The sequence below is a fragment of the Lates calcarifer genome, linkage group LG6, assembly GCF_001640805.2.
Source record: "Lates calcarifer isolate ASB-BC8 linkage group LG6, TLL_Latcal_v3, whole genome shotgun sequence".
In the NCBI taxonomy this organism is placed as follows: Eukaryota; Metazoa; Chordata; class Actinopteri; family Centropomidae; genus Lates; species Lates calcarifer.
In genome coordinates this window covers 19318757-19341450 of record NC_066838.1, presented here as the reverse complement: position 1 = coordinate 19341450, position 22694 = coordinate 19318757, and the positions used below count along the sequence as shown (strand labels likewise).

Below are 22694 nucleotides of genomic sequence, written 5' to 3'. Positions count from 1 at the left end.
GTTGTAGCCAAACCTACTATTTTAAAAACATATTCCTTAAAAGCACAATGCCAGTATTGTTTCATTTGTGGAAATAAATCAGACTCTGGTTTATAATTTTTTAGACATACAGTCAAAAATCCCCCTTTATAGGGGTTGATGGTTCACTAGTGTCTCTTCAGAGGCAATATCCAGGCTTAACAATAAAGTTTGATTTTATGTAACCTTAGTGCACGGTAAGAACCACCAACTTAAGAAGAATGTTGAAATTAAAGCCTATTTCTGCTGCTTTTTAATTAATTGAAATGTGGTGGATTAGTAATGTAAAGTTAAATATATAAACACTCATGTTTAAGTACCTCAAAATTGCCCTTAAGTATAGTGCTTGAATATATTTATTTATGTTTTTTATATTCTATTGTTGAATACGTCCATTACAATGGTAAGTAGCACAGAACAAGCATGTGTATTGTTAGAGGGGACTTTCCATGCTCTTAGTGCATCAGAGAAATACTTCTGACCATTGACAGTCTGTCTTAACAGTCTTTGACATGCATTATGGCTTGATCCCCATTCCAGGGAAAACCTTTCAGCACACTCTTGAGTGCTGCACAGCTTACAGAGCTACAATTTTAAATCATAAAAGGGCCCTGTGTAGGTTTGTCTTGAGCTGGAATGAGTCATGTTGTTTTTACAAGAAATGTGAGGATTTTTCACATAAAAAGAGCCACCTTTTATTAATTTTTCAGGTTTCTTAAGGGCTTATGCTGTGTCAAACAGGTGGTGATAGACAATAAGTGAGAAAAAGTCCTTGAGGAGGAAAAAATTGCAAAAATTGCCACCTGCACAACTCATGTGTCACCAGAGGGGGGCGACAGCATTCAGCTGAATCTCTGGTCCTTATATTGATCGAGCTTTGGTGATTGCAATAGTGATGTAACTGAGTCCATTTACTCAAGTACTGTATATAAGTGCACATTAATATCAATATTATGTTACTTTTGTGTGATGTTTACTTCCCTACATTTCAAATATTTCTATATTTCCCTACATTTTTAATATTTAATAACATTTGATTGAACTGCATTCATCTGATAGCTATACTTACAGTTTACATTGGAAAAAACAAACAAAAAACACAACAAATGATTTGTGACATGAAACACACAGTTCAAGATTAAGTACCAGGCTGAGTACTTTTCCTTTTAGTACTTAAAATATGTTCCCACTTTTGTACTTGAACTCCAGACCAGAACTTTTTGTTTTTATTGGTGAACTTTTTTATTGGTGGCTACTTCACTTTTGAATTTAGTGAATGATCTGAGTACTTCCTCTGTCTACTTTATGTACCGTGAAACAGCGCTTAATATTTTAGTAGGCGGTAAAAAGTAAACTATTTCCCTCTGAAGTGTAATTGAGTAGCTAATGGCTCTAGAAACACTGAAGCACATAATAAACGTCAAACATCTACTTGAGTAATGTACGTAAGTAGATGTGCATAGTTCCATAACAATTATTTTTTTTAAAATGTGTGTTACATAATATTTTTTTGGACAAAATATAATAAATCTAAACAATCCGAGGCTTCAGCTGTGACAGTTTTCCGACCTCCGACTGAGTTGGACACCAACGTCTGTTGTCACCGCGGCCATTAAGCAAGCAGCTGGAAATACAGTAAGTTAAACACCTGACAGAAAGGTCGATATAGATAACTGAATAATATCAGAAGCTTGGTTAGAGACCAGTCCACACAAAATGGACGACTAAATAACTGTCAATTGAAAATGTTAAAGCGTTTAAAACTATATCAAGGAGGAGACGTTGCTAGCATAACGTATGTCAACGTCTACAGAAATTGACTAGCTTAAAGTTCCTCGTTCGCTAACGTAAATTCACGAGCTAACTTTTGTGATTTTATAATTTCTCTATTAAAATTTTTGGAGTTGTATACAGAGTATATAAGTATTTTAAACGTTGTTTAAGCCTAATTGATTAACAGTTTGTGCTACATTTTTTGAAATAATTTTATTAACACCATGGCTTCATCATCCAGGGCACACCACAGAAGTCCAGGCATATTTTATGGCCTGTTCTGGTGGAAATGCTAAACAAGCATCAATTTTCTCTGTGTCCCATATTTAGAGTAAAAGATGTCAGCCTTTTCCTCAGGTTGTAAAACTGTCCATGTACCATCTTCACCTTCATCCAGAGAACACACCTGTGACTCTGGGCTGATATTGAACAAAGGAGGATATTTGGTGCATGATCAGGGACAGATGTTGGGAACAGAGCTTGGTCTGATGGAGATGACAGAGGTTGAATACACCCACCTTCAGCACCTTATCCAGGAGCACATGGAGGCACAATCTGGGCCTCCAGACGGGCCAGATGCCAGAGCTCACCCTTCCACGGTGATTGCTAATGATGCCTCTGGATCCACAGCGGTTTCTCCCTTTGCAACCAGTCAAGCTATTGACCTGTCAACTTCGACAGATGATCACACTCTGGTGATGCCAGGAGAACAGACACCAGCATCTTATGGAGAGGTCCCAGGTTTTGTGCTGGCCAGAATCAGGAGTGAAGACAGTCCAGTTGAACTGCCCGCTAACAGCAGCACGACCTCACAGAAGCGATCCAGATCAGCTGCTAGAGTTTGTTTGGAGAAAAGGTTCAACACTGTATCTGCTGACAGCCCAAGACAGCGGGATATTCAGTCAGCAGTTCTCAGCAAGTAGGCTCCACTAATATACTTTATTGCTATATAATAGTAAATATGCTGATGTATTCATTTTTGTGGATTTTGCTAAATCTCTGTTGTGTTTCAGTTTTCTGACAATATTTCAGCAGCCTGCAGAGGCTCAAGAGGTGGTCATACATCCAAAGATGTGGCTGAAAACTGACCCTTTTGAGGTTTCCAATCCATATGTAGGGGGTGTATTTAACCCTGTCACCAACCTGTGTGGTCAGGTGTGTTGATTAAAAAGATATCAACATGCACTTTTTGTATTGTTTTACAGCAGAATTCATTGTTTATTTATTTTATTAATTTGTTTCTGTTTTAATCTCAGGTGATTGGCCACATTCCTCATGTGGTTGAAGCTAACAAGCACCAGGGTTTAATCATCCCTAAGAGTTTTTCCTTTAATTTTTGCCCAGAGATGGTTATTACAAAAGCCCACTATATAGGCAGCAGCAACCCAACAGGAGAGAAGCAGCCGGTGAACACAGAAAGTAATAAGAAGTGCTTTAAATATAACATTATTTTTGTTGTTTTTGTTGTCTGTCATACTATACTGCAAATACATGTACAAGTTTGTATCTAACTTCGTCTAATGCCTGCTCATACTTTTTCATAGATGATGTGGTGACACCTGCTGCCTCCAGAAAGCGTGGCTCTCAACTCACCAAGGCTGCAAAGGCTGCCCCAGACTCAGCTGCTGAGTCAGGGAACAGTGCCAGGAAAAGAGCTGGATTCTGTATGTCACATAGCCAGCGCAGGGAGAGACACAACAGTAAGGAGAGGGAACGCAGGTGAGCAGCCATTACTAACAGCTCAAAGTGTCTCTGCAACCTCCACAATTTGTGACAAGGTCTGATGAAATACTGGTCTGATGAAATACTCTATAAACATTTAGCTTAGCTCAGCCATCACTACAGACTGTCCAAAATTATTCTCTTGTTTACTCACCACACACCTCTCCCTACACAACCAACATTAGTTTAGTCCAGTGGTTTCCAAAGTTGTTGCTGCATCACCCTTTGGTCCCTTGAGGACAAATCAACAGTGCCACGTTTTTTTTATTCTTAATTTTTAATAACTTTATATCATGTAAAAAAAACAAGGCAACATTTACATGAACTACATTTCCAGACATTTCAAAAGGGAAGAATGAACATCTAAATAAATGTCTTAAAAGCCCTTAAATATGTAGGTATTTGGCAGCTGATACTGGTGAACACAGCTCTTGATTGCTGGCTGTCAATAATAACTCAACGTATTTTTCAGGTTCACAGCTGTCAGAAATAGAGAGCAGTGATACAAATATGTGTTTTTGTAAACAGAAAAAAGGTGAAAAATCACTTTAAAATGGTGCTGTGGTTTCAAAAAGCTTGAGAACCACTGGTTTAGTTGTAAATTGAAGTAAGCTGAATATTTTAACTTTTGTAGAGTCTTGTTCGAATAAAACGACTTAATTTGATGTAGTCTTGGACTCTTGGGATTTTGTCATGTGCATTTGTCACTGTTATCTGATGTTTTATAGACCAAATGATTGATCAATTAACTGAAAAATAACTGCAGCCATAGAGAGATACCATTATGTCTTACATAAGCTTCTGGGGCATGAGACTTCTAAGAACAAGATCTCAGGTCTGTAAAGTTTGAGAAACACTGATTAAAAACATCTGTATTGCCTGCGCCGCTGTGCAGGAAGAGGATTCGTTTGTGCTGTGATGAGCTGAACATGCTGGTGCCGTTCTGTGACTCAGATACAGACAAAGTCACCACCCTGCAGTGGACCACTGCCTTCCTCAGATACATCAATAAAACGTACGGAGACACCTTCAAAGAGGTATGTTTGTGTGATTTCATCTTGAAGTTAAAACACTGATTGATGAAAAACATTTTTGGCTTCATTTATCTGGCAACTGAATTATTTGAGACTCAAAACCAGGGGCTGGAAGATGAGAGTTTTATCACATTTCCTCTTGTTGAGTTATAGCACTGCAGCAGACTTGATATGACTTTTGTTATTTAGAGAGTTCAAATCAAATTCATCTTAGTTTTGCAGGACAAAATCAAATAAACTTTATTATTTTACTGTGATGGATTATCTAGTGTTTCAGTTATTTGAGTCTGTGAAAACTGATTTACACACTATAAAATACATGGCAGCAAATTAAAACAAGCCTTCATAGTATATCCAACCACATTATGCAGACAATGTGCTACACCACCACCACCTGGAATAAAGTCTAGGTAGGCTCAAACTTAAATTAAAAACAGTACTATTATTTTTTCCCAATGTAACCACAATAATCAAATATATTCATCCTTACAGGACTTTCAGAAGTCATTCGCTGATGAGAAAGGACTCTTTCTTAAATCCAGCCCTTCTTCAGGCCAGGACCCAATCCACCGGGAGATGGACGAGACACTGAGCATTCCTCACGCGGTAGAACAGTGACACCCACACCCCCACCCCCCACCTCCATCCTCACTATTTTATCCAACAAATCAGCCAGATGTTTGAGTACATTTAACTGTTAAATTAGCTGAGGTTGTCCCACAAGGTCTGGCTATATGTTACATTTTGAATGACAAAAAGATTTCCCTCTTGAGAGGAGCTCTGCTTCTGCTTATGTAGCAATGATTTAGAAAGTGGAAGGCTTTCAAAGAGTCATCAACAGGTGGCACTGTTTCCCTTTGAAAGCCAGACTAGATAGTGCTCTAATGAGTAGATTTCAGCTCTTCAACAATAAATGATTTAGCTCATTTTAATTAATTTTTTAATAGTTTCTATGCCAAATATTGTTTACTTATTTTTAAAATTGTTTACATTGGTTAAACTTTGTTCATGCAGTATCTTGTTCAGTTTTCTTGTACACATTTATCACATATTTAAGTATTTTTGCATGAAAATAAGTGTTGCTGCCTTGTGAATTAATGGGGTTATTTAACTTTTCATGGTGTTACTCATATTACTTTGAAGTAGACTGTTCATTTGATATGTAGAAAAGAGTAATGTTTTACTGAAAAGTGGCTTTATTTGTTCTTTCTTACAACATGTCGCTGTAGCATCTTACTGTACATACAACAGTCACCCACAAATAATAAATAGTATTTAAAGTCATGTATATTTAATAGTTACAGCACCGGTAGTACATAGTGGATGTGGTCATTGCAGATTGAAAAAAATGAAAATTTCTTTTCTTTTACTGTTTCGCTAAGATTCTTAAATGTATTTTACACTGTCTGATTTATGCATCCACAAGTTTTATTTTGTTTTTGATTCTCACATCTAGAGAATCAGCTTCACATGTAATTAAAACAAACAAACAAAAAAAAAGCTGTAAAAAAAAGACTATCAAAAGTTTAAAAATTCTTGCATTAATCTACACAATGTCTGGGCACCTGGGTATTTGTTTTTTATTCCTTTTACAATACATACACAGCTCTTCGGCAGAGACTTTTTGCCTCTGGTATCTGTTTCCATATTTTACACTGTAAGCTTGTATGTTGAGGTAACACCTGTGATTTACACTAATGGGCCGTGATATATGCACATTCACTTCAGAGACAGTCACTGTTGTTTTTAGAGTGTCATCTGCCAGAAGGATGTTAACTAAAGTAATGGGGGCATGGAAACAACATGTACAAAGTTTTATACACAAAGGACTCATCATTCATTTTCCAGTTGTTTGTAAGTCAAGTCTTGTTAAGTGATAGTATTTGGAGCAATGCAGTTGTTCTCTTGCACTCTTCCGTGCCTCTGTCCACTTTATTTCTGGATGTCATCTTGATGTTTTTGTCTCTCAATTGCTCTGGTTTTGATGTCACTCCTTGGATGTTCCACTATTCCTCTCACAATATCACACCTGTTGATGTTACTCTTCCCATCTTGTGATACATATATTTAAATAAAGAGGACATTTTTGTGATCACTCTCTTCTTTCATTCCCTCCTTCCCTCACTTTTTCACCCTTCCTCCTTTGGGGTGGATGGCGTCAGGTTTGCAGGAAGTCATGTTTAATGGTTTTTGGGGTTGGAGGACTTCCCAGCGACTGATGCTCCCTGGCAGGCTGATGTATCACAGATTCCAGGGGTTCCCTGGTGCCCAGTCCTACCTACCCTGCCTGGCTCCCCAGGCTCACCTGGATCTCCTGGAGATCCATCACGCCCATCTTTGACAATTCCAGGTACTCCTGGAAGACCTGTGGGAAAATGTTTAGCATTTTAGCATCAAATATTAAACCCTGTTGAATTAATTATACCACCAATTATACCACAATAGACTTTTCTCATACAGGACATTTTCACATTGTCACAGGTGTAATTAGTAACACTAATGATGGCTCTGTTCCATCTGTGCCAGTAAACCATTCATGTGTCTACCTCCTATGGAACTGGCACACCTACATGGAATTCAGCGATAATCTTAGTAGTGATGTCTCTGTTTGACATGTCAAATGTGTGCCGTGAGTAAGGTCTACATGTACAGTATAGTAACTTTGCAAGGGAACATTGTTGTAGCTCGTATTAGAGTTCTGTATGATACCACATACCTTGGTATCCTTGGTCTCCGGAGGGCCCATCAATGGCTTTGCCAATGGATCCCTTATCACCTGACTCACCAACATCACCTGTTGTTAAAACACATGTTTAATCAGTGACTGAAAGTAACTAAGTGCATTTACTCCAGTACTGTCATTAAGTACAGTTTTGAGTAAGATGTACTTTACTAGTATTCCAATTCTATGCTACTTCTTCTTATTCTACTCCACTACATGTCAGAGACAAAAAAGAACATGTCTTATGTTGTTGTCAATATGTTGTTAAAGATTAAACCAGTAGCTCCCAACATGTTTGGCCTGTGACCTCTTACAGAAAAAATGGTTGAGGCCCCTTGTCACATTTCAAATATAGTATCTATGAGTTGTTAATAGAGTATTTTTACATTGTTACATCAGAGGATCTGAGTCCACCACTGATTTTAATAAGTAGATCATGTCATGGTACAACTGAAGTGTTGACCAGTTAATTTTTGTGCTCCTACTGATAGTCCAAACTGATTTTACTCTTCTTACCTCTGGGACCAGGGTCTCCAAGTTCTCCTGGCAGGCCTCTGTACCCTGGTGGTCCACGGGCACCTGGATGACCAATTGAACCAGCAACCCCTGGCTTTCCTGGAGAGCCAGCAGGCCCTGGGCGGCCCACCATTCCAGGGGCCAGGGGTCGTCGAAGGTTGGCGGCCAGCTGTGCGATCTGATCTGAGTGAGAGAAAACACCAAAAGGTAAATTTCCAGCTTCCCTTGTATTCAACACTGGAAACAAGTTAGGGACAAAGGTTAATTAAGATCTCTCACCATCAATCATTGAGCCGCACAGCTCTCTGATGTGCTGCTCACTTGCCAGTTTACCCTGAAGAGACATTTTTATAGTGAAACCTCATTCATGCCGTTTATTGGAAACCATTAACATTTAATATGCTTTAATCAGTCAGAAGCTTTTACTGTTTTGTACAGATAAAAAAAAAAACACTCAAACACTCACAGGTACACCTGTCTTTCCTGCAATTCCAGGCAGACCCTGTTCCCCCTGGAAGCCCATTAGTCCCTGTTTTCCTGGAGGTCCTCTTGCACCGAGCTCTCCCTGTGGACCTGTCACGCCCTTAGGTCCCAGCTCACCCCGCTTCCCTGACTAATCAACAAGAATTATCCATTAAGTAAGTCATTATACTTTGAAAAAAAAAAAAAAACAATTCAAACTGGAGCTAAAAACATTCATAAGCCTCTGATTTGATCATTGACTAAACACCAACCAAGGAGCAAACTGGGTCTGTTGAGACAATGTGTGGGCAGGTTCATATGGAGGCTTGTTGCTCAATAATTACTCCAGTGAGCACAGCAAACAGTAAATGAGACTAAGAGATGGAGGCTCATCAGTACTGTCTCTAGTTACATAAATTGTGCTGCAGCTTAATGTGACTTGTCTCTCCCTTGTGGCAATAGCAGCAAACAGGCAAATAAAGCTAAAGCAGCAATATCTATCTCTAATTAATCCTATTAAACCTGGAATGTGAGGCTGAATCATGTGCAATGACTCTGACAAGTGGGCAACAGCTCAGAGCAAGGCACCAGTTTTTAATGTTCAGTGAGGGAGCGGAGACAAGAGGGAGTTTGGAACAAACTTGTGCTGCTAATTACATCCACACACAACATCTAACTGTGCTTAACATGTGCTGCAGTCATTCCCAGCCAGGTGTATTTGTACTGCGGGGAGTGTTTCTGCAGTTGCTTGGGGCCATGTGGAAAGATTGTGGGGTAGCTCAACTAAATTGAAAAAAATAGAAATTACAAATTGAAGAATTTTAAATGACAAACTAAACAATAGTTAACTTAAGACAATGCATAATTGTTAAAGTAGACAGCTAAATCTAATGGATAAATAGTTGACATGTTAAGCTTACAGTAATATATAAACAGTTGAAATATTTGGCTTATAGTAATTGGATTAATGGTTGAATTCAGTAGTTAAAAGTCATGAATAAACTGAAATTGTGGTGTCACTCAAAAGGGTATTTGAGTTCATCAGACAGGGCTGTGGGGAACATCTGATAAAAAAAACGAATGGGAAACACTGATCTAATATTTGTAGACAACTGGTTTGGATGGAGCAGTTTTATGGGTGTTTAAGGTGTGTTAAAAATGTAAATGTAAGCAGTGATATATCTCACCTCTCCTTTTTGTCCAACAGGTCCAAAGGGACCCTGAAGAAAAGATAGAATTTTAGATAAAGATATGTAACAGATTGTTAAATAGCACCCAACAGCTGTTTTATAAATCAAACTTTATTGGTGTGGCACCTTTCATACAGGTTAGTGAAATTCAAAGTGCTTTACAGGTAACTGGCAAGCTGATGATAGTAATACAAACTGAGAGTGGTACACATGAGAAATAGAAATGATATAAGTGAAATAATACAAACTCCAAACATTTTAGAACATAAATACAATAAAATGAATTATTAAATAAGATCTAATCAATAGATCTAAAATATTCTCATCAAAAGCAAGATTAAAAAAACTATCAACACTTTCAGCTGATCTCAGATCCTCTGGCGTTATACCAATGGTTCAGAGCATAAAAACTAAAAGCTGGCTGGTTTTTATCCTGCACTTCAGACTAACTAAAATACTTGTGCCAGATGACCTGAGGTCATGAAATGCTTTATGAGCAAAAAAAAAAAAAAAAAAAAAAAAAAAAAAAAAAAAAAAAAAATAGAAATAAAAACTGACAGTTCTGAATCAATTTTACAGCCAATTACTGCTGATTTACTGTGTTTGGATTCTGATTCTTGGAGTATTATTAGTAAAATAAAGTACATGTTAAGACAATACTTACAGGTTCTCCATTCTCTCCAGGTAAACCATCACTTCCTGCCACACCCTAAAGAGACAACATTTTAATTAAATCTCACACAACTCCAGTTTAGTTGATTTTTTTGTGTTTTGTACATGAATTCTGTCTTGAGCTGATAAAACACTTTGGCTGTCATCATCAATAAACCCATGTAACAGCATCTAAAATAATAATTTCCCACGTATAACCTTTGAATAAGTGGGTGAAAACTATCACAAGTCATTCAGTGGAGATCATATTTAATCTCAAACTTTGACTTAGAAATATTTACCATGTCTCCTTTAGCTCCAGAAGCTCCGACTGGACCCTATAGGGGTTGAAGAAGGAGTGAGAAAGAACATAAATGAGAGCCATGTAGAGACATTTTGTGGAAGGCTGGCCGTGGGAGAGGGACAGGGGGGATGAGGGGAAGTGAGGTGGGCTGTTTGAGGGGAACCAGGGTTGGTATAAAGACTGGCTTTGTTCTGTCTTCAGATTTTGAACAGGAGGCCGCTTTGTGTTTGAGCTCTCTCCTGGCTGCAGTTTGGGTTTATACCAGTAAGACTGAGGAGGGACGACCTGGTTATTGACATACAGTATCCTCCCATGAAGACAGCTGGACAGTTGCATATTACAGCTGCGTCTGTGCAGACAGGTTTGTCAAAGCTTTATGTCTGACTCTTAAGGAGAGGCCATTAATAGAGATTTTGTTGCTGTTACATAATGTATTAGAGCTGCAATGATTTGTTGATTAGACGATTGGCAAAAAAGCAATTGCAACTATTTTGAATATCGATTACTACTTTTGAGTCAAGAAAAATGGTTCCAGCTTTTTCAAAATTGGAATATTTCCTTGTTTTCATAGTCTGTAGAAAACTGGGTATCTTTTGGTTTTGGTCTGTTCGTTGATTAAAACAAGACATTTTAGGGATATTACAAGAGAACTTGAAAATTGCATTTCTGGATTTTTGCTACATTTTAAAGACCAAATGGTTCAATCCATTAATTTAGAGAATAAGTGGAAGAATAATCAATGATAAGTGAAAGAATGTATTATTATAAAGAAAATAATTGTTAGTTGCTGCCCTCTACCAGGTGACATTAAATCCAGGGAAACATTTCATATCGTCACATATGTCAAACTCACCCTTTCACCAAACTCTCCACGGATTCCTGTTGGACCTGGGAGACCTGGATCCCCCAAGGCTCCTTTTACCCCCTGCAGCACATGACACTCACACAGTCAGTAAGCTAACTAAAAATAACACTTATTTATTAAAAAAAAAAAAAAAAAAAAGATGATGATTAGGGATTTCAACTGACCTGAAAGCCTTTCACTCCCTGAGGCCCGAGGTTGCCTGCTGGTCCAATACCTCCCTGTTGGAAACAGAAATTGTCATGTCTTGTCATATAGTAGTAAAACAACTGGTTGTTACTGACATATCAGTCTGCGACAAGATGTTTTTTTCCTTGTGTGAGATTTGAGAGAAAGAAATTGACTAAATGGACGTGAAGGTTGTGTGAGGAATGATTCATTATGCAGTACAGTGTGCAATAGAAGTATGTTAATTCCTGTGATGTTTTATCCTTTTTCCTCGCCGCAGGGTCTGATATGAAAAACAAAGACCTCTCTGTTTATGAATTCCTCCTCTATGAAAATCTGCTCTCATCGCTAGCCCTCCATTCCTTCTAACTCCACCTTAGTGAGACTCAGCAGCAATACTCTTAGAGCCTCTGTAGCAGAATATCATTAACTTTGGGGCAGCAGTTTATTATCCTGCTATTCCGGTTTTATCTCATATCTCAGGCTGTATGCTGCTATGGATTGTGGTCTTATTAGATATACTTTTAAGTAGTGGAGACTGAGTTTAAATTCTGGAAACTTGGAAATTTAACAGATGGCCATCTGTGCAGCAGAAAGTCTCATAATTTGGCTTGTAAATGGGGCAAAGCTTATTTTTAAATGTCCTGTGATAGATGCTTTTGAAGCTTTTATAGCTATACAGGCAGCACAGCAATTTGATAAGAGACACATATACACAGTAGCTTATAGTGTAACCATTAACTCACAGCCACTCCTCTGGGTCCCGCTATCCCCCTCTCTCCCGGGATGCCGATTTCACCCTGAAGGCAACAGGAAAACGACGTTGTAAACAATAAGTCAGGATAGTTTAAAGACATTGTTAAAGTTTCATGTGGGTAAATGTTGAAGAGGCTGTAACCCAGTAATACCCCCCAAAAAGCCCATCAGATACATACAGGAATACCTGGCTCTCCAGAGGGTCCCGTCTCTCCAGGTTTCCCTGGATCACCCTAGCATAAAAGAAGACAGAAGATAAGATAGTTGTCCTCCACGGTCCTAATGTTAGCTTTAAGATTAAAGTATGTTTCTATTTGGTTGTAATACTCACAACTTCTCCTTTAGATCCCTTTGCCCCAGCCTTTCCTTGTAGCCCCTGGAACAGAAAATGCATAACAATTACCTTCTTATCGGTTTTTAGGCAGAGATTCTCATCATTATACTAATTGAGTTTTCCTCTGCAAGAGTTTAACACACCTTTTTCGCCAGATCACAAACAGCGATTAGTACTGCCATTGAGAAAATTAACATGCAGAGTGGTACAACAAGACTTCGTATCACACAGGAAGCATCCAGGTCTACATCATAGTACTTACAGGAAGGCCGTTAGGTCCTTTCTCTCCAACTACTCCATGGCGTCCAGCATCACCCTATCAACACAATAAGCAATACTGTGACTGTGACATCAGTCCTGCTATAGCAGTGGACTCACAACTGAATTAAGCAAAACACCATGCTGGGAGAAAAGGTGCAACTTACCTTCTCGCCGTCTAATCCAGGTGTGCCATCTTTGCCATCTCTGCCGGGAATACCCTGTAGAAGACATCAAATATGATCCCTGAGGTTCTGAGTGGGGTCATGTTTTAAAAATGTAGAATTTTTCAGATGTGCACTTACAGGCTCCCCTTTGGGTCCTGCTCCCCCAGGAGCTCCTTTAGGACCAATTTTACCCTGTTGAAAGAAACATCAGAGTGTAATTTAAACATCTTACACTTGGGAAACTAATTGTCACAAATCAAAGTCTTTCACTCACAATTTCTCCTTTGGGTCCTTTGAATCCCTGTGGTCCTCTTTCTCCAGCATCACCCTGGAGACATCAGATGAAACACACACAGCTATTCATTGATGGGACCAGCCATCTATTCTAGCTAAACTACTACCAAACATTTTTTAAATTGTTTTTTTTTGTGCACATTACAAACAAGGAGAGACTCACTGTTTTTCCAATGATGCCGGCGATGCCAGGCTTGCCTCTGAAACCAGGCAGGCCCTAGAGACAAACATAGTGTGAGGTTAAAGTAGGCATGTGTATGTGTTTGTCTGTATTAAGAGGGACAAGAAGGCGTAGACGGGGAAGAGAGAGGCTGCTTACTCTGTCTCCTACAGGTCCCATTGGGCCCTGCAAACCTCTTAGACCACGTGGGCCCTGAAACACAACATTAGAGCATCGTGAGGACATTTTAAAACATCAAAACTCACTAAGAATATTTCTGGATTCCTCGAAAGTTGCTTGAATATGGTGTGTAAAATATCCAGAGGAGCCAACAGGTGAAAAGTAACACAAGAACAGAAATAATGACTGAAATAATATGACACTTTTCTGGGTAATCTTTATGTAACTCACCTGCAGACCCACAGTACCGGGAATACCCGGTGGGCCAGGTGGACCAGCGTCACCCTAGAGACAGAACAGGACACTTCATTTAAAATCAAATCACAGAAACACGGAGCAGTTGTACTAAAAAAACAAACAACAAAAAAAACAATATTTTGCAAATGGTAGGTTAAGTCTATCCTTATGTATCCTAATGAGCCATTCGTGGTAAAAGCCATAATATTTATGTCACATAAAAACTCACCTTCTCTCCATCTTTCCCAACCTCTCCTTTGTCTCCCTTGTGTCCTGTGTGACCCTACGTGATGCAAACATGAGTGTGCCATGAGGAAATTGTGAGAGGGTAGGGTGACAAGAGTTGTGCACAGTATATTCCCATGGACATATTGGGCAGCATACAATTAAAAGACAAACAAACAAAAAAACAAATTGTGACAGAAATAGATTTACCTTGAATCCTGGCATCCCGGGAGGACCAGGGGGACCAGGCGGGCAGATTGCAGGACACTGCGGAGGATAGAAACAAAACACTGAGGATTCTGTATGCAGAGGACACAGCTTCAGTTCACTGTCATGATGCTGCTTTCACAGAGTGCATGATTGAAATCTTACCAGAAGGTCACCATTAAGATCATGAAGAGTCCCAGGAAGACCCTGTGAGAGGAAGAAATGATAACACAGAACAAAAAAAATCAGTGCATTCAACAAAAAATCCACTGGGTGGCAGTGGAAAAATATATCACTCTATTGTACCAGCAGCACAAGTTATCTAGTATATAATTATAACAGCACTTACTGGGGGTCCATCAGGGCCAGGAGGTCCAGGAAGTCCTGGAAGACCCTCAGCACCCTGAGAAATAGACAGAAGAGCAACATTAGTAAAATCTTCAGCACCTCATCGTCTAAAATTACGGATGAGATTTCAGAGCCAGTCTCATCATCCCTACGGGAAACTTTATTCTATCACGATTAACTACTGACATAATGACTCAATCAACTGTTGATAAAAAGTAAATATTCAATATACATATTCAGTATACTTAGTTTGACCCCAGTGAACAGTAACCCTGACATTAACCTGACAACAACTGACCCAAACCCTAAAACAAACTAGGAGTGTAGAGTTTGAAATATACAGGCATTTCCCATGCAGGGAGTGTCTGTCCAGTTGACTTATGAGAAGTACAGGATCCAGTGTTTTTAGACTAATAGTCTGGATATCTCATTCTCTGCTAAATTCATTCATAAATCTGTCTCTTGAATACTAAAGTGATTTCTGACCCCAACAACAACATATCTACACACTGCTGCTGACAATACTGTGCGGTTTTATGAAACTGAGTGATCACACATAAGCTGAGTATGAGCACTGGACAATCCAAAAATAAAGTGTGACCCAGTAGAAACACTAGGCCAGTCCACATACTGACGTGTCCTTCCATTCAGGTGGTTATTCTTAAACTCCTGGCTATAATATATGGAAATTTAGGACAATGTTGTGCTGGATGATTTCTGCACAGCTGTGAATTACAGAGATCATTGGACCTCTATCAGCTTTACTGTGTCTGCTGCAGAGGCTTGTATATGAATTTTGCTGCCATTCATTGCTCACTTTCATTGCTCATTTCTGTGGCCAACTGGGTACTGAACCAAGGATAGAATAAAACTGAATAGATAAGAATCTTGTTCTGAATCAGTGGATGAAAGGATGACAGGAAGTCTAATTGGGAAGATTAGACAGATACTCACCACTGCACCCTGAGGTCCGACTCCGCCTGGCAACCCGTTGGTTCCAGGTAGTCCCTGGAAACAAAAGACACTGGGTGTGTGCGAGACATCACAGTACATGTGTAGATGTAGCACACAATCTGGGCTACAACATAGTGTAACATGTACAAGCATATACTCCCAGGATGCAAACAAGCAATAGTGATGTGTATATAATTACACAAAAACACCACTCTCTCCATCTTTCTGCATGTCAGAATGATATTTTTTAAAAAAAGACAGTGCTGTGTACTCACTGGAGCTCCTGGTCTCCCTCTGCCCTACGGAAGATACAGGAAGGCAAATTAAGTCACAAACACCAAGGGATGATTAGATTTTCTCACAACATCAACATCCACCACGTGATGTAATACTGCATCAAATCCCACTTTGAAAGTTTGTTGCTGGTCGTGGCTGTGAGGTGAATATGCACTTCTGAAGCCTGGTTAGATCAAAGCACTGTAATCTGAGTACTCCTGGGACAACATGTGATACTGCCTTATCAATTATTTAGTCCAGTCTCGGGGGGGGGGGTCACTGTAGTGATCAGATGGTATATAAAGCTTCTAGGAATGAGAGGTCTTTTCAGGATAATGTGTATTGAGTGAGGTAGATACAGATATGAAGTAACTGCTGAGTATCTGTGTGATGTTTTTACATAGTATGCGTGGGTACTTACAGGAGGTCCAGGTGGCCCAGGAGGTCCAGCATCACCCTAAAGAGAGCAAGGCAAAATGCCACAATTAAGATTTTCCTGATTTTCTTTATGTGCATAGTTGTTTGATATTTGGGATCAGTAATTTAGAAAAAGCTTCAGAGCAATATTTTAACAGAAATTTAGTGCAGAATCCAAGATTATGGACAGGGTAAGAGAGTTACAAATATTATTCTCATTAGGTTTGCACAAAAATGAACAGCTCAGTTCCCTTTTATTTTGCATAGAACCAGCGTAACCACCAGTGTGACTACTAATAGGGGTCATCTTCAGTCTAGTTCTTCTTGGTTATTTCAAGGCTGTTTACTTTGAGGTTTTCTATGTGAATTTATGTGTATGTGTGGAGTGTGGCACAATTGCTAGTCACATTCCAGCTAAACACAATAAGGGGCAGGGAGTGTTGTTGTTATATGTGGCTTTATCTTTCAATAAATACCTTCAAATTGGTTAATCCTTATTTCATTGTAAGTGAATCAGTGATGGAGATTCACTTGGTATCTAAAGCATTCTCTGGCATGATTAATGATTGAAATTAGTTAATGATTTATCGGACGAGCAAAACAGTCATGAGAAGTGCATTAAAAAAGAAAAGCCAACTGATATGTAATAATATGGACAAGACGTTTTCTGCTGTAGGTCACGTGGAAGATCACAAATGCTTTGAACGGTAATTAATTGTTAAAGATACTGAGAGGAGAAAATGTCTGCATCTTGGCAAGCACTGCGATTAACACAATAATATCTCAATATCAATTATCTTGATTGCAAGTGTAGTGTAGTTTCTGTACAAGGGTTAATTCATGCACGTCGCATTGTTAACTGAGGAGGGCACGATAATGATGTATTTGTGTTTTAAGTCTTCCTTTTTGCTTCACTAACTTCAGTTTGTTGAAATGTTCTATTTATTATTGCTGTCAACTTGTTAATCAAACTGCAGCACCCCCTCCTCTTTCCTTTCTAAACAACCATTGATTGTTTCTCTTCCTCCTCTGTTTACTCCTCACAGCTGTATTTGTGTTGTCTGAGAGGTGAGAGGGCAAAAGACCCCAAATACAGAGGCCTAACACAGGGATGTCACACTTCGTTACTGCATTCCTCAGTGTGCAAACGAGACAAAAGGCTTCACCGGCACACAAATCATAAACACACAGAAAATTAACTATGAGTACAATACTGAGAAAATGTGCCTCAAATTAGAAAGTCATCATCTCTGACAGTTGGTTACTGAATGTCTGGTTTACTGCTGTACATGAGCTTATTCTTTGTCTCAGACTCCTCCAGTCTGATCCTGTTTGTCTTTGCATGACTCTTCAGCACTATGAGCCAGCCATAACAGTGTAGTAATCTGAGTAATTAGGGACATTGGTTGACGCAAGCTTCCTCATTAGGTTGGCTAATTAGTCAAATCGCTGGGGGCGTTTATCTGTCTTGACAGTGACTCTGCAGCCTTAGAGCAGAGTCCCTCAATATTTATTCTTTCAAATCTTATATCTAATGTGGGAAATAAGAGACTTCCTGTTTAATTGTAACACGTAGCACTAGTTTGATGTCGCATGTGCTGTGATTCGGCCCTCTCTTGTATCTCTCAGAAGATAACACCTGTTTGCTTCGGCATCAGGGCAACAGACTCACAGATTGGTGGGAAACATTGTGGTGTGCATTCCGGGCCGGATTAGGAAATCAGCAGAAATAAATCCAATTCTGATCCCTCATTAAAAATATTCCCACCAAGAGGCTGAGCCGCCTTGACAAATCCAGGCTGACAGAGGAAAACACGGGCCTTGTCCCTGTAAGACCCTCCTAAAGATCTCGCTACAACAGCAACCAATCAGCACGCGAGAGTTTGCATCCATGTTCGTTCATGTGTTTTGTGAGTGTTGACATCTGACTAATGAGGGGCAGCTTGAAGTAGAGAGGTCATAAAACTCAATTGGGTGCATCTTTAAGTGGATCCTCAGCATCATAGAAAGATCACAAGACTAAGACACACTTACTGCTTCCCCTGGGGGTCCATCCTTCCCAGCAGGACCATCAGGTCCTGTCAAACCCTGAAAAGAAAGTATATCATTTGGCTGAACATCATTGCCTCATTGCTCTGCTGTTATTTAACATATTGTCAATAATGAATCAGTCCAGAAACTTTGCTGGGTTCCTGACATTACTTGACAAAAACAGAAGTGGTGTATTGATGTTAGTGTAAGAATTATTTGTGTGTGTGTTTAGTGGACACTTACATCCACACCTGGAAGCCCTGGCAGGCCTGGTTTTCCTGCTACTCCTGGTATTCCTGCTTTCCCTTTGGGACCCTACACAGACAGGAGATTAAAGAAGTAGTGCACAAAAAATTTTGTAAAATCAAGTATCAGTTTAACCCCTGCTCCCTGTTGTTTGATTTGGAGGCAAAACAAGAGTCTAAGGATAGAAAGTGTCATATGCTGTACAAACTGAAAAGCCCCTTGAGACAAATTTATGATTTTGAGCTATGTATGAGACTGTGATAATTATTAGTGAGAGAGCCGGGGTCAGAAAAGGGGAAGAGTATTGTGATTTTTCTTTTGGCTCAAATTAGAGTTGTCTGGCTGTTTTGCGAGAGTGGAGAAGGGTCTTTTATTGTCTTTTTATCCTACATTTCTATTGTATAGCCTTAGCCTTCCTTTGCAATATAGTTAGCAATGACATGAGCAGTAGCATCAAATTTCCTTTGCCATATGCAGAGGACAACATGTGTACATTATTGTCACACATAGTCAAATATAATAATAATAATAATAATAATAATAATAATAATAATAATAATAAAACGGTCAGCCCCTTTACCACCCCAGTAACTTTCACACAAAACTTAAATGAAATTGTCTTGATTTGTTGGAATACTTACTGGTTTCCCTGGAAGTCCAGCAGGTCCAGGTTTGCCCTGTTAATAACAAAAGTAAGTATCATAGTTATGGACAAAAACATGCCTTTCAGTCATTTTTCAAAGTTCATTTCAGATTAATTTAGGATTATACAAATGAAGCCTTTTAAGTTTCAGCCCAGTGTTTGACTGTAAAAGTCAGAGTTCCTGTTTCAAATTCATCAATAACTTAGAGTAATACCAACAGCAGGAATATTAAAGTGACTAAAGCAGTAAGTCTGTGGTCTGCAACAGTGTATAAGATATAATGTTTAGCTTCTGCAGTGACTGGGGAAGAACAAACACTACTAAACCGACCCAATGCCAACTGGTCACATGATAAAAGCCTCAGTTTGGTTTGTACAGGGCGAGCTGAAGGTGCAGGGAGGAGGTGTGAGGTGAAACTTTAGATGGTCTCACAGAGTTGGGGAATGTATGAATGGGCTCTCTGTGTGCCCAAACTTTAGTGCAGTCACAGAAATATCCACAACTAAAAAAAACAAAAAACACTTAGATTCTCTGACATGGATATATAACCTTTTTTCATTCAGCAGAAAAGTATGATAAAAATCAAGTACATAATTATAGAGGAGGTAAAAATTTAAATGGGTTGAGACACGTTTGTCACCATGTTACCACTGTTTTTCTTTTTACTTGGCTTCCTCATAATCCAATTTCCTCTTAGAACTTGTGCAAGTGATGTCTCATTGCATCATTTATGCTCATATTTCTATCATAACATCCAATCCCAGGCATACCACCAAATCCCCTCTTTCAGTAACACATCTGGGGGGTTTAAATTTCAGTGGATTGTTCTTGATTGGATTGTCCACATTTACACAGATACAATAATGGAAATCCACTCACGTCAGCCTCACTGTATGAGTTAATATGACCAACTAAAGAAGTACAGACCATTCATAGAATTAATATATTCTAAACGTCGAAATTTGTTCCCCTCACAGAAGTCCATTTAGTAAATACACACCTAAACCCTGCCTACCTAACATCCATGATCATGATTTAATACTTGTAGGTGGGGCTGTGGGAGGAGTCAATGTGTTAAATACAACATGTAGAAACATTTGGGCCACATTTATGCACAAAGAAAGCACTTTATACCAAAGGTAACTGAATGGGAATTTGATTTTGAGGTACAACACAAAAAAGAGTCAGTGAGCTGCCCAGTGAACTATCACTGTCGTGTCTGTGGTACAAATTCAAATTTTTGGAAATCTTAATCTGTAACATGACAACCCCAGTGAGGAGGGGGAAAAAATCAGTTTATCACTCACTAAAAGAAAATGAGGAACTAACTATTTCTTTATCTACTTGCTGCATTTTGATGACTCTTAAATAGACATAGGTAAGGAGGTACTCTGAGTGCCTAGTTAACTCACATCAGTGCCATCCTTTCCTGGTGGTCCTGGGGGTCCTGGTGGCCCAGGAGCTCCTCTGGGGCCCGGCCTCTGCAACACAAAATTAACTAAAATCATGCATTTCTCCCTATGTAACTGTTAAGCATCCATAGTCCCTCTGATGAAACCATCCAAAAAAGAAATATGTAGATCTGAGATGAGCTGGATGAAACAGAAACTGATACAAAATGTTTGGTGTCAACACAGTGAAAATGGATTTTAAAAAAAAGCTGAGGACAATATTAACTAAAAGTAATAATACAGTCTAATTCTAAAGCTTTAAGTAAACACACAATATTCAATATAGCTGCAACACCATGAAAAATATGATGCAAGTATGAGCGCGTAAAGACGCTTTAAACCTCCTTTTACGCACGACAGGAAGGCTAAACTAGATTTCTTCAGAACACACAAATAAATCAGTAGTTCACTTTTCGTCTAAACAAAATAAACTTATTTCACTGAGGACTTTCAAAATGAGCTCCTGCCTTTAGCTCAGCCGGGAAGCCTGAATGAACAGAGCTGGCATTGTGCGCTGTGGCACTGATCTCCAATCCGCGCATTCCACAGGTTCAGGGAAAACATAACCCCCGACTTCATCAACTGGTGCGAAAGGCACAGTCACCTGGAGACAATTAGGCTGCTGTGACAGAACGTATATAGGCCTACCGAAACGAAGAGGCAAAAAATACCACTCAAATGATAATTGTACAAGAAGAATACACTGTAAAAATGACTGAAAATATTCAGAGAAAGCATCAGGTTTTAGGGTAAGGAGCATGCAGGTCAGGCCTACAGCAGCTGTACGAGCGACTGCCATCATCAGCATCACCATCAACACAAGAGATAGCCTTTATTGTCAATAGATGTATCCGCAGGTTACATAAAGTCACTGCAATAACGTGAGATTATTAATTATACAGCACTAAGAGAAGCCCCACACATCACCACCCAGACATGCTGCAGGCGGCTAAACGAAAAGAGGGATGCGGACCCTTGACAACCCTTACCTGGGCTGAGGATGATGTCAAAAGCTGGCACAGTAAGAGCACCCAAAGAGCAGAGAACACCGCCATGGCTCCCCCGTTCACAAACCCGAGTTTATGCGGAAAAGGTCAAATCCCCGGTTCCCGGTCCTCTCTCGCTCCCCCCCAGCGTCCGCAACGGAGCCTTCCTTCACCTCACGGCGCACAGCTCCTGAATGGCTTTCTCTTTGGTTCCAGATAAACCCGAGCCTCCAGCCGAAGGGGCTGAACTCAATCTGGCGCACTGTGTACAAGGGACGAGGGGGGGTGAGGAGGTGTGGGACTGGTAAGGGAGGCAGCAAGGAGAGGGGAGACCATTTCGGACAGCGAGAAAGTGGGCTGAGCTAAAAATGTTTAAAAATATGCACGGGTTAGTGCTTCGGCCAATTACAAGGTGACCTAAAACACAAATCCTCCATGTCTGCAAGGTAGAACATTTTGAGGTCTTTCTGGGCTCTTTAGTGGTACCATGTAGGTCACTGATTTAAAGGAGAATTCCACCAAATTAGTCCTTGAAGTTTAGTTCTTCACAAGAGACTGATTTTTTAAAAGAGTGGACAAAACTGAGGCGGCAGAGGCTGAAGTATCCTGATGTTTGGTCCCTGGTTTGGGCCAAGCTCCAAAAATGCTGGATCCTACATTTCCCATGACGCAACTCGACAGCATATTTTAATTAGGCACCCTCCTGGTTGCAAGCCCAAGCTTAGATGACCCTGACAACATCATTATGGCATCATCAGGGATATTTTCTAAGAGCCACAGAAGTTACCCTGCATATTACACAATAGCAGGTCTTTCCATAGGCCAAGTAGTGCTCCTCATATAGAGTTAAACTGGCCTTGAATTGTAAAATAGGTGGAATTTCCCTTTAACCAATCAGGTTTTTAATCAGCATGAAATCTTTAGGCTCTCACTGGCTTTTACAGTCTAATCTGAAAGTGTATTTTAGGGGTTCTTTAAAGCACTGTACAGTATGTAGAACCATTTCAGCACAAACCATTTATTTCAGCAGTGTAAAGTGTGATGGTTTAAAAGTACGTCTGCATCGCAGGTTTCGTAATGATGCTTATATTGACTCCCGAG

The 22694-nt window shown here is 39.6% G+C and overlaps 2 protein-coding genes across 3 annotated transcripts; one reads left to right on the top strand and one right to left on the bottom strand.

The window, feature by feature from the left end:
- The first annotated feature begins 68 nt into the window (after positions 1 to 68).
- On the top strand, positions 69 to 6642 carry LOC108900230 (transcription factor-like 5 protein). 2 transcript variants are annotated; one of them, XM_018701196.2, is made up of 7 exons: positions 69 to 1653; positions 2189 to 2710; positions 2805 to 2946; positions 3048 to 3210; positions 3336 to 3510; positions 4409 to 4550; positions 5040 to 6642. In XM_018701196.2, the coding sequence occupies exons 2-7, from the start codon at positions 2256 to 2258 to the stop codon at positions 5163 to 5165; spliced, it is 1203 nt and encodes a 400-aa protein (XP_018556712.1). In that variant the 5' UTR covers positions 69 to 1653; positions 2189 to 2255; the 3' UTR covers positions 5166 to 6642. The 2 variants fall into 2 exon arrangements, with proteins under 2 accessions (XP_018556712.1, XP_018556711.1); XM_018701195.2 differs by having other exon boundaries at positions 2122 to 2710.
- On the bottom strand, positions 6106 to 21881 carry col9a3 (collagen, type IX, alpha 3). The gene is made up of 32 exons (XM_018701194.2): positions 21597 to 21881; positions 20569 to 20637; positions 19154 to 19189; positions 18510 to 18581; positions 18270 to 18323; positions 16240 to 16275; positions 15818 to 15841; positions 15543 to 15596; positions 14590 to 14643; positions 14406 to 14447; positions 14244 to 14300; positions 14038 to 14091; positions 13803 to 13856; positions 13551 to 13604; positions 13395 to 13448; positions 13212 to 13265; positions 13076 to 13129; positions 12938 to 12991; positions 12775 to 12828; positions 12510 to 12554; positions 12358 to 12411; positions 12169 to 12222; positions 11422 to 11475; positions 11246 to 11317; positions 10391 to 10426; positions 10102 to 10146; positions 9435 to 9467; positions 8252 to 8398; positions 8065 to 8119; positions 7786 to 7968; positions 7264 to 7341; positions 6106 to 6912 (listed from the first exon to the last, which is right to left on the bottom strand). The coding sequence occupies exons 1-32, from the start codon at positions 21660 to 21662 to the stop codon at positions 6728 to 6730; spliced, it is 2037 nt and encodes a 678-aa protein (XP_018556710.1). The 5' UTR covers positions 21663 to 21881; the 3' UTR covers positions 6106 to 6727.
- Between the last annotated feature and the right edge of the window lie 813 nt (positions 21882 to 22694).